This window comes from Embiotoca jacksoni, unplaced genomic scaffold (genome assembly GCF_022577435.1).
Source record: "Embiotoca jacksoni isolate LCO1_2020_lvr unplaced genomic scaffold, fEmbJac1.0.p SCAF_42, whole genome shotgun sequence".
Classification (NCBI taxonomy): Eukaryota; Metazoa; Chordata; class Actinopteri; family Embiotocidae; genus Embiotoca; species Embiotoca jacksoni.
Window position 1 is genome coordinate 2844312 of NW_027185395.1, and position 12316 is coordinate 2856627.

At 40.7% G+C, this 12316-nt stretch overlaps 1 protein-coding gene across 1 annotated transcript in view; it reads right to left on the bottom strand.

The window, feature by feature from the left end:
* LOC138210113 (LIM/homeobox protein LMX-1.2-like) overlaps window positions 1-12316 on the bottom strand; it is a 29821-nt gene that overhangs the window by 16394 nt on the left and 1111 nt on the right. Inside the window, exon 2 of the mRNA XM_069169067.1 lies at window positions 11533-11719. Within this exon, the coding sequence (XP_069025168.1) occupies window positions 11533-11719 (187 nt within the window). The remainder of the gene's footprint in view (window positions 1-11532; window positions 11720-12316) is intronic.

Here is a 12316-nt window from a genome sequence, read left to right on the forward strand (position 1 = left end):
GTTCAGCAGGACTGAAAGTCTTTAATGGAGTGTTTCACAGACACACATAAACCTCATACAGGAGGAGGTGATACGGGAGGAGGTGATACAGGAGGAGGTGGTAGCTAAAGTCACTCAGTGCTCCTCTTTCACTGGAACTAACTCTTCCAGCAAAGGTTCACATTTTAAATCATGAATGAGGCTCTGTGTGTATGTGTGTGTGTGTGTGTGTGTGTGTGTGTGTGTGTGTGTGTGTGTGTGTGTGTGTGTGTGTGTGTGTGTGTGTGTCCAAAATCTAAAGTTTCATGAGTATTTACAGAAGTGTTGCAGTTGAGACAGGTGTCCTTGTTTGCAAAGTATATTTGGATAGTTTGGACGTATCCTCTTGAAGCAACTTTGGAGTTTGGTGGCACCAAATGGCAGGAAGTGGTGAGTGTTTACCGAACCGGAGGACGTTCGAGGGAGAAGAGAAACTCAACACTTGTCTTTTCTGAAGCAGCTTTGTACAATTCAAAGAAACACCTGAATCTAGTTTTTCATCCGGTACCTGAACACAGTACGCATCATATTCATGTTTCAGATATAGAAGAGAAAACGTCCCTTCAGTCGGTTCATCAGGTGCAACAGCTACATCCTGCTGAGGGCCTTAAAACCATTCATGTGAGAAAGATTACTGAGATATTCTTCAAATATAAATGCAGCAAAACCAAAATACAGATTCAGATTTGTAAACTGTTGCTTCCTGTCCAAAACAACATTTCATGTAATGGTTTCAGCATTTTACTATCTTTATATTTCTCATATTTCTATGAATTATTTCTGTCAAGTTTCACATATTTTGGTATTTCATCAGTGACAGTTGAATATTAATTGTGTCATGTCACTCTTTATTGTTGTGTCTTTAGCTATAACTTTTTTTAAATGATATATTTATATTGTATTTTTAATCAGACTGCAGTATTGAACCTGATTTAATGCGATAAACACGTGTAGTCAGACATGAATCACTGCAGTCGCTCCTTCATCTCTATCAGCTTGTTCACCCGCCACAGGTCCTCAGTCCACTCCTCTACCTGCAGCCACTCAGCCAATCAGCTACTTCGACATAAATATATCTTGCTCACCTGCTTGATATTGTCATGTTGTCAGACAGAGAGAATCGTGAAAACAGTGAAGTGTGTTCCTGACGGAGTGTGTTTGTAACGGTGTGTGTGCGTGCGTGCGTGTGTGACTGAAGTCTCCTCTGAGAGCAGGGAGTTAATAACGTGGACAGCTTGGAGCAGGCGGGTTTTGGACGAGCCCTCCGGGGTCTCGTGTCGTCTCAGCCTGCTAAATGCCAACGAGGGTCCCGGGAGAGACCTCAGGGCCGATACAACGATTAGAGGGGGGCTGGGGGGAGGGGGTAGAGAGAGGGGGGCAGCAGGGGGGTGGGAGGGGTCTATTGGAATAGACATTCATAAGGTGCAGGGTAGTAATTATTTACTCTAAGTTAGCAGCAAGGAGAAGAGGATGCAGGTTGGCGTCGTGTTTTCAACGTCGGTGGATGTCGGTGACTGTCGGTGGCTGTGTGGCGTCCCACAACCCTCTGCAACCCTGCAGAGTAATAAAGTCAAACACAGAGCAGACGGGGTGCTCCTGCCTCTTCTGAGCTGACACCACCAACACTCCAAACACAGAATATATTATCTAGAGACATAGGCTCCGCCCACCCAGCTGACTGACACACTAGTGAGGACGGAGGTCCATAACATCAGGACATCCAGAGGAGGCTGAACAACATGTTTCTAACTGCTCTCAGTTCCTGAGTTACTGCACGGAGTCAAACTGACGCAAATAGATGCATTTATCAAAAGGTAATTAATTATTGGATGGAATTAAAAAATGTACAAACAGCACAAACACATCCAGGTGTTACATGAACAAACGGAGCAGTTCAATGTTACAAGGAATCTGATGGATTTAACGAGACCTCCTCCTCCACAACCCCTCCTACTCCTCCTCTTCCTCCTCCTCCACCCCCTCCTCCTCCTCCTCCACCTCCTCCTACAACCGCCCTCCTCCTCCTCCATTTCATTGAGTCTACTGCAGAAGATCAATGATGACACATACACAAAGTGAGAGTCCACCAATAAAACCCTGAGCAGTAAAGATGTGGTTTGATCCGTGAACACTTTCACTGAGAGCCAAACAGGTCAGAGGTCAGCTGAGTGACACATGATTGACATTTTCTTACGTCATGTCATCAACATCTTGACTGTAAACTGAAATATGATTTTTAAATCCAAAATAAAAGCTGTAACAAAAATAACTAAAAGAGTTAAATCCAGTACTCTTCTCTTCTGTAATGAACAAATCTGTATTAAATGTTTATTAGTGATGTGATCCGATGCAGCTGAGTAAAAGACTCCCAGCATGCAACAGTGACACTGATCAGCCAGTATTAAAGAGTTCTGCCTCTTTTTATTGTCATGGACTCGGTCAAAGAAAAAGGGTATTATGTTTATGATTAGTTAAAAAACTTAAACAGGATGATCTCCATGTAAACCCCACAGAGGGAAACAGGACCAGGAGCCTTTCTCTAAATCTCACTCAAACTTTAAACTGTAAAACAAGAAAAGAAAACTCCAAGTTTATCCTGTGAGGTGAAACCTGATCACCCTCTGATCAGGTGAGACTGGAGCCCAGAACAACGCACGTCAGTGTTTGGACCTGAGGTCAGTTCAGATCGATCTGTGGTATTAAACATGATGGATGGGAGGTATGATGTTCTCATGCTGCTCGTCATCCTCCTCTCAGACGGACAGCAGACTCTCTGGAGGAGGATCTGTCTCTCAGCTGTTCGTCTGTCCCAGCGTGAGAGAGGAACGTCAGGAAGAACCAGAACCGGATCACCGAGCCGCTCCTCATTAGAACTACAAGCTGCCTGCATGTGCAGGGAGACGATGCTCCGGGACTAGTTCAGAAACTTCTGTTATGCAACTTTTACAGATGCAAAATGTTGCATACCTTGTTTTTGTTTTTTTTAAATATCGTTCACTGTTTTTAAGGAGACATATGAATAAATAAAAGTTTGATTTACAACCCAGTACCCAGAAAACTGAATGTAATGATTTGTAAACTCATATTTAATTGTAAATAGACCAAAGACAACATATCAAATGTTGAGACAGAGAAATTGTATTATTTTATGAAAAATATTTTCTCATTTTGAATTTGATGTCAGCAACACGTCTCTATAAAGTTGTTCCAGGTTCATGTTCACCACTGTGTTGCATCAACTCTTCTTTTAACAACACTCAATGGATTGTGATCCATCAGACCTCAGGACAGTTTTCCACTTCACCTCAGTCCATCTTCAATGATCTCAGTCCAGAGAGCGCGGCGGTGTTTCTAATCATGTTTCTATCTGGTTTCTTCTTTGGAGAGTTTTAACCTTCATTTGTGGACGCAGCGATGAACTGTGTTCACAGACGATGGTTTTCACAAGTGTTCCTGAGCCCATGCAGTGATTTCCACTCCAGAATAGTGTCTGTTTTTAATGCAGTGCTGCCTGAGGGCCTGAATATCAAAATGAACATATATTTTTCATAAAACAATAAAAGAAATTTCCATTTCAACATTTAATGTTGTCTTTGGTCTATTTTTAATCAAATATGGGTTTATGTGATGTACAAATCATCACAGTGTTTTTAATTTACATTTTACACAGCGCCTTAACCTTTTTGGAAACGGGGTTGTCTTTGCGTTTTCTCTGGGAGGTTTTTCTCCGACGGTAGCTGCAGCCTGACTCTCTCCCTCCGCAGCTCCCTGTGCTCCGAGTCCGACTGTTTCATGTTGCCTCTGTTTGAAGTCAACGTGGGGTCAAAGGAACGGTGTTATAAATCACAGTAGTTGGATGACTGAGGGAGGAGGACGACCCGAGGCTGGCGGGGTGAGAGTGTGGAGAGGTGATGAAACTCGATCCGAAAGTGTTCCCGAAGGCTTATTTTTGTAGCCGTGGGCTCGGTCGTCGATCAGCTGTGGTATCCAAACAGAGCAGCGCTTTAAGGAGCTCCCGCTGGTTCCTGTGTTGGTTCTCTGGCTGACTCTGGACACCCCCTCATCTTTTCTTTGCCCCCTGCTCCCAGGAGCACACGGCTAACTCCGAGTCCTCCGCAGCCTGCTGAGTCTGCGTCCAGGATTTACTGCTGCATCCTCACCTGCTCGGTCCGATGGAGCCCGACTCAGCAGCTCCTCTGGTTGCTCATGAAAGAAACCTGCCTGCCTGCTTGAATAACACAAGAGTGAAGAGGCAGCACTATAGACATATTTCTGACCTTTTCAACCAGTTAGTGAGTCTGTTTCAAAGCACAGAGGTGTTCCAGCTCTGATTAACTTTCTGAAGTATCTTTTTCTGTGTTTGCACATGTAAATATCCTGATTTCAGAGACCTGGATGCATCCTGAACCTGCTGGTTCTGCATCCTGTGAACAAAAGCATGTAAACGTGGTTCAAGCAGGTTCGTGAACGCTGCAGACTATCGAGGCATCGCTTCAACCGACGTAACAGAAACACAAATAACGGAGAGAACAAAAGAGTCGTGAAGACGGGAGTTTAGACTTCAGATGAAAGAATTAAATGTACTTCGTCTTTGAGAGGAGACAGAATGGACGGATGACTTATTCCTGCACAAACAGCATCATTAATCAGTAGCATGTCGTACAGAGGGACAGACTGACAGATGGACAGATGCGTTTTGAAAATATATGGAGAAACACCTCCTGATTATTTCACCTCCTGGGAACATTTTAAGGCTTTAAAATGAACCCTTAAGCACCAGGCTGTTGTTGGAAACTTCCACCTGAGAAAACATCCTCAATTCAGTCAGAAACTCAGTGGATGAAAGAAACTTCAGAGGATTTTGAAATGTAATAAATAAATAATAAAGGTCAGGAAACACTGATGTGACTGAACCTTCACGTCTACCAGATATGATGCAACCGAAAAGAAGCTCTACGGTGTGTTTCAGTCTCAGCAGTAAAAACAGTCGGTCCTACGGGGAACTTTCAGACTGTCAACATTCAGCTTCATACATGACACAGCTGATATAACTTCACTTGACAAACACACGGTTGAATTCAGTTCAAACACCGACATGTAGAGTAAATCTGAGCTGCTGATCTAACCGTAGTATGTTATGCTGTATGATGGATTTGTAGGGCGCTTTTCTCAGACGTGTCACGGCAGGTCACGGGAGGCGTGATAAACTCTCCACAGACCGACTGTGTGTCTGCTGGGTGACCGGAGGTTCACGCTGAAACACGGACATCAACTCCAGAGACTCTAGGAAGACACCGCTTCATCAGCTCGTCACTCAATCATTGGATTCAAACTGATTATTACGACATAAAGCATTGAAACCAAGAGGTGTTCAGAAAAAAAACTAATCTGTGAGGACTGTTCACTCCTGGTTCTGATTAAACCCACAAACATTCATCTCCTAAACATCTCCTAATGTCTTACTGTGGTTTAGATGTAACTCTGAACCTTCGCCTTTGTTCAGCTCACACAGATTTATGAATATGCATTTCGTCCCACTTCTAGCCCCGCCCACTCCTCTGCCACAGGTAGCAGCAGGTATGTGACATTTGAATCTGTCTGAATCCACGTTACGGATTCATTACGACCATATTTTGGTATGTTTACATCTTCAGACCAGAACTGTTATCTAACCTGTAAGATTTAATTTACATGAAAGTAATAACCGATGGTTTCATGGTGAAACACACAAACTGACCATCATGACACCGTTCAACGACAACAAAAACCTTCAGCAAGTTTTCCTCACACAGGTCTAAAGGTTAATTAGAACAACTATAAAGTGGGTCTGAAGTGTTAACTATTGTACAACATTGTGGATACGGACAAAAAAATGGACACTGGATTCAAAATGTCCTACTTCCTGTTCAGTTCAGGTTGTGGCACCGATACTTTTTGGCCAGATCCCAGTTGGCACCGTGCAGCCAAACCCCCAACCCTCACAGACCGGACTGACGTCACATGTGTGCGCAGCTGTAGTGTTCAAGTGTTCGAGTGTTTGAATGTTTGAGTCTGGGAGGGCTCGAAAGGGTATAAAAGGCAAAATGGGACACACTAACACGACATCACACACTGCTCAAAACAACACCTCGCCATCGGAAAAGAATAAACACCACACACACATATTTATATATCTATATATTTATAGATATATAATGTGTTTAATGTTTTAGATTTTACCAAATGACCAAAACTCAGTAAAGTCATTTACAAGTGAATCCAATGCAGACGTTTGACTTCAAATACAAACAACTTTACAAACATGCAGTAAACAACCACAGCAGCAGGTTCTGTCACCAACAGATAAAAATCATCCATGTTTGGTTTGTTTACAAACCTGTTTCCAAAAAAGTTGGGACGCTGTGTAAAATGTAAATAAAAACAGAATGCATTGATTTGCAAATCTCATAAACTCACATTTAATTGAAAATAGACCAAAGACAACATATCAGATGTTGAAACGGAGACATTTTATTGTTTTATAAAAATATCTGCTCATTTTTAATTTGATGGCAGCAACACGTTTCAAAAAAGTTTAGACAGGATCAACAAAAGACTGAAAAAGTTATGTAACATTCAAACAACCACCCGGTGGAACATCTGACAACTAATCAGGTTGCCATGGCAACAGATCAGTAATATGATTGTGCATAAAAAGATGATTTCAGAGAGGCAGTGAGGATGGGGAGAGGTTCACCACTCTGTGAAAGACTGTGAGAAAATAGTGCAACAATCTAAGAATATTGTTCCTCAACGTAAAACTACAAAGAATTAGTGGATTTCATCGTCTACGTTTCATAAGATCATTAAAAGATTCAGAGAATCTGGAGAAATCTCTGAACACAAGGGACCATGATGGAAACTATTATTGGATGGTGGTGATCTTCAGCCCTCAGGCAGCACTGCATTAAAAACACACTATTCTGTAGTGGAAATCACTGCATGGGCTCAGGAACACTTCTGAAAACCATCATCTGTGAACACAGTTCATCGCTGCGTCCACAAATGAAGGTTAAAACTCTCCAAAGAAGAAACCAGATAGAAACATGATCAGAAACACCGCTGCCTTCTCTGGACCGAGATCATTGAAGATGGACTGAGGTGAAGTGGAAAACTGTCCTGAGGTCTGATGGATCACAATCTAAGATTCTGTTTGGAAATCATGGACGCTGCATCCTCCAGGTTAAAGAGGAGAGGGACCATCCAACTTGTTGTCAGCGCTCAGTTCTAAAGCCAGCATCTGTGATGGTACAGGGATGCATTAGTGCACATGGCATGGGTAGCTTGAACATCTGGAAGGAACCATTAATGCTGAATGATATATTCAGGTTCTGGAGCAACATATGCTGCCATCCAGACAACGTCTCTTTCAGGGAAGGTCTTGTTTATTTTAGCAGAACAACGTCCATTCTGCACATATTCCAACAGCATGGTTCCGTACTAGAAGAGTCTATTTATAACTAAATATGAGTTTATGTGATTTGCAAATCATTCGATTGTGTTTTTATTTACATTTTAAAGAGCGTCCCAACGTTTTTAGAAACGGGTTGTAAATAAAAGGTAAAAACTAAAATATTTCTGTGATGTGTGATTAATATCACAGGAACTAATTACATATAACTGCTAATCAGGTAGTGCAAAAAAAAACAACAAAAAAAAAAAGCTATTTATTTTTCTCCACCTGCAGAAAATTTTCTAATTTCTGCAATTTTACTGCAAAAAACTCTCTCAAAACTCCTCTTACGTTTGAGAAAAATCCGCAGCAAAATCAAACAGTTTCGATCGTAACAATCACAAAACAACTCTGAAAGTCCTGGAGGGACTGACTCGAGCCGAGTTCCCAGACTGAGTTCACAGCAAAGAAAACTGCAGCTGCGAGCGACAGTCAGAGCAGACGGGCGACTCCAACACATCCAGACAAATAATACCGAACTCCAGTTCTTCTGTGAAAACAGCAGCTTTCCTGCACGGGTACGATGTACTCGACGGGACTCACCGTTCTCCTCTGCTCCACTTCCTCAATGGAAAACATCACACAGACGTCAGGTCAAGAAACAAAGCATTCATCAAAGGACCAACAATTTGACCACAACAACCACCTGCGACGCCACATCGTACGACGAGCGCTGAAGAATGAGTCCGTCGAAGACACTGATCACATCTGTTCACACTCATCTGGATCCTGCTGATGTTTCTATTGGTCCACACGTGCATGTGCTAACACATCTGTTAAAATGATGAACTGATCAAACATTGGGAACATTCCCAGTGATCATCTTGTGCATGAACGTATTCAAAGTGAGACGACGACATGAAACGAAGCGCGCTGCTGTTCAGTGTTTTCATCTGAGAGATAATAATTGCATGTGGAAATATAAATATGTCTAATTAGTGATTTTATTCGAACACTCTGAACTGTTTAAAATGTTCCAGATATCAACTTTTCTCTTTCACTAACTGTATTCACGACTTTATTAAATCATGTTTTGTTCCAGTAACTTGATGATTTCGGTGTTTAATTAGACGTGTTTTATCCTCCAGCCTGTTATTTAGTCTGCATTCACTTCTTCAATTACACAAGAACACAGCTGTTTTCTACCGTTGGCTTTTTTTTATTTCACTCGGGGGAATATTAAATATGACACAAACAATCACAGAAGAATTATGAAGAAATACAAATGATGATTAGATGCAGAATTTGGTTTTGCGTTAATCTTTATATTATACATTGAATTAAATTTAGAAGACAGGAGAGGGGAGATGACTCAACATCCGCATCCTGAAAATATCATTTTTCAATCAGTTTTTTGAGGTAGTTTGTTGTGTTTCTCTTTTAAAATGAGCGACTGGACGCCGGACATGTCCCATAGTGACCTGAATTAAATATTAATGATTTTAATTCATAAAATGTAAAGCACCACAATGACACACGCCTGAGAAGTAAACTTCTAAATCCTTCCAACTAAACATTTTCTGCAAACAATCAGGTCGTTCACAGTTTGGAATATACTAATATATATCATTTTCATCAGTTTATGTTTATTATTTAGACCAATATTTTTTGCTTCCTCTCAATATTTAACATATATATTTATATGTACTGAAACCATGCTTTTATTTAAAATTATTTAATTGTAATCTAATCATAATAAAGATGTGAATATTTTAATATGACCTTATAAAGCTGCATGTGATTTTCTGCTGACCTGATTTTTGACCTGTTGACCTTCATGAGCTTCATGAGTGTCGCTTCTCTGTCGCTCTTTGTTTGTAGTTTCTATAAAATAGACGAGGCAGCTCAGCTCTGCAGCAACCGGCCTGCCTTCATCTCTATTATCTTTACTTTATCTCTATTATCTTTACTTTATTATCATTACTTTATCTCTATTATCTTTACTTTATTGTCTTTACTTTATTTCTATTACCTTCACTTTATCTATATTATCTTTACTTTATCTAAATCATCTTTACATTATTTAAATAATCTTTACTTTATTTAAATCATCTTTACTTTATTTAAATTATATTTACTTTATTTAAATTATCTTTACTTTATCTAATCATCTTTACTTTATTTAAATCATCTTTACTTTATTTAATGTATCTTTACTTTATTTAAATTATCTTTACTTTATCTAATCATCTTTACTTTATTTAAATCATCTTTACTTTATTTAAACCATCTTTACTTTATCTAAATAATCTTTACTTTGTTTAAATCATATTTAATTTATTTAAATTAGATTTACTTTATTTAAACCATCTTTACTTTATCTAAATAATCTTTACTTTATTTAAATCATCTTTACTTTATCTAAATAATCTTCACTTTATTTAAATCATCTTCACTTTATTTAAATCATCTTCACTTGAAATCCAATCGTTGAATTTTTATTTTTTGTTTTAATCCCATTTGTATTTTATTTCTCAGGTTTAATCTTACACTGATCACATATTCAATTAAAATCTTTCTTATCTAACAATTGAATGTTTTGAAGGGTTATTAAAATAAACAAAAGTATAACAACAACTGCTGATCTCTGTTTACGGATGAGCTCTATGTGCTGAGAGTTGAAGTGGACCAGTGTCTGGTGTCCAGGAGGAGCTGCAGCCTGCAGACGTCCAGCAGCAGCAGCAGGACAAAGAGTCTCTGAGAGACGAGACAGACACACAGAGACCCAGCAGAGACCAGATCCTCCCGTCAGACAGCCTGCTGGCAGCGCGATGCACCGCCTGTCTGGAAGGAGCCTGAACAACAGACAGGACCACCCAGCTCCAGGACAACCCCCCCCCCCCTCACACACACACACACACACACACACACACACACACACACACACACACACACACACACACACACACACACACACACACACACACACACTCATTCACTAACATCAAGCCCATCAGACGGACCTCATTTCTACTGAGTGATATTAGCAGCACTCGGCTCATCACTCTTCTTCTGGCCCTTTTGAAAGGAAGGTGCATTTTCATCCAATCTACAAGAGCGTTAAACCGTCGGCCTGTTTTATGACATCACAAACCTGCTGCAAGTCACTCATGAACCTTCACACATTCAGGGACCTTCAAAATAAAACCAAACTCAATCATTCTGTAAACAGGTTTTAGTTATTTTCTAACAAAAAAATCAAATCAAATCACTTTCATCTTTCTCCTAAATTTAAACACTTATTATTTACATCAATGCATTTTATAAACTGAACAAACTGTCCATCATTAATATTTTTATGTACACACACATTAAAAAGTGAAAATGAAATTACTGTCAATGCTACATGAATTTATTAAATTATTAAAATTCATGTCTACTGCTGAATGAATAAAAAAGCAGCAATTCAAATGTAACGTCAGCTACATTCTGTCTAATAATCTGCATTGTTATTATTATATTGTAATGTTTTGATCTGAAGTGACTCATTGTGAGATTTTATTCAATAAAAAATTAAACTGAATTACAAAGATACTAAAATAAGAGTCCAAAATATAGAAGAACTGGTGGAAATGAAATACAAACTGACGTGTTTGAAGACACCGGAGGAGCTTAAAGATCTTCATCGATTTATTTATTAAAGATTTGTACATATAAAATCTCTTAAATAATAATTGAATAGTGTGTTTTATGGAGAAAATAAATAAATAATATAAGAAGAAGAAATAATAAGATAAACAATAATAAGACAAACACGTCTGTTTATTGAGGCCTATGTGTTTGTTTTTTGGTTTCTGTTGGGGATTTTATTTTTTTTTGTAAATAAAACTAGTCTATTACAGATTTCCGTCCACTGACGACACCACGCACGCGGCGCGGTACGAGCCGGTGCGCGGCCCGGTGTGCGGCCCGGTGCGCGGCCCAGTGTGCGGCAGGGTTTGTGGCCTAGAACCGCCCGGTTTGCGGCCCGGTGCTGCCCGGTGTGCGGTCCGGTGTGTGAGGCGGCAGAAAGCAGCTCTTACTGTTGGTAGTCGGTCCTGCAGTAGACTTTCGTGTCTCTGAAGAAGCACGTGGCGGTGAGCGGCTGCTGGCACGCGGCGCACTGCAGGCAGTCCTCGTGCCAGGACGCGTCGTTGACCCGCATCAGGAAACGGTCCGAAATTATCCGCGCACAGCCTTCACACACGGCCTGGCGGGAAGAGACGGCGTCTGGTGGACAGGAGATAACATGGGACAACATGAGACAATAGGAGACAACATGAGACAACAGGAGACACCAGGAGACAACATGAGAGGCTGCAGAGGATGGACAGAAGATGGAGAGCAGACACAGATCAGAGGTCACGAAATGAACAGACAGGAGGAGGAACAGGGACTCAGGCTGCACGAGCACTGCCCGATATCATGTGTCATTAGCATGATATATGACTGGAACGTGCTCTGTGTTAAAGGGTCCTTTCACCCAAACTAAGAGGTTCAGTAAGCTGCCGAGAGTTTTCTTCATGGGACACTATTATTATTAATAATATTATCAATTATTATTATCAATAAAAGCTCTGCAGGACTTCAGAGGTGAAAAAACAAATCCAACCTGCACAGATTAAAAACAGCTCCAGACATATTTTAGTAGATGAACCGATGACTGACAGCCTGTCGGCCCACTTCACTCCGGACCGCCACGTGAAGGTGGTCTGAAGGGAAGCAGCAGTGAACGCACTGGACCGAGTGTCTCTAGTTTTAGTGAAGATGAAGGACGTCACACATCTGGACCCAGTTACTTTCGCCATCGGTCGCCACGGTGACATC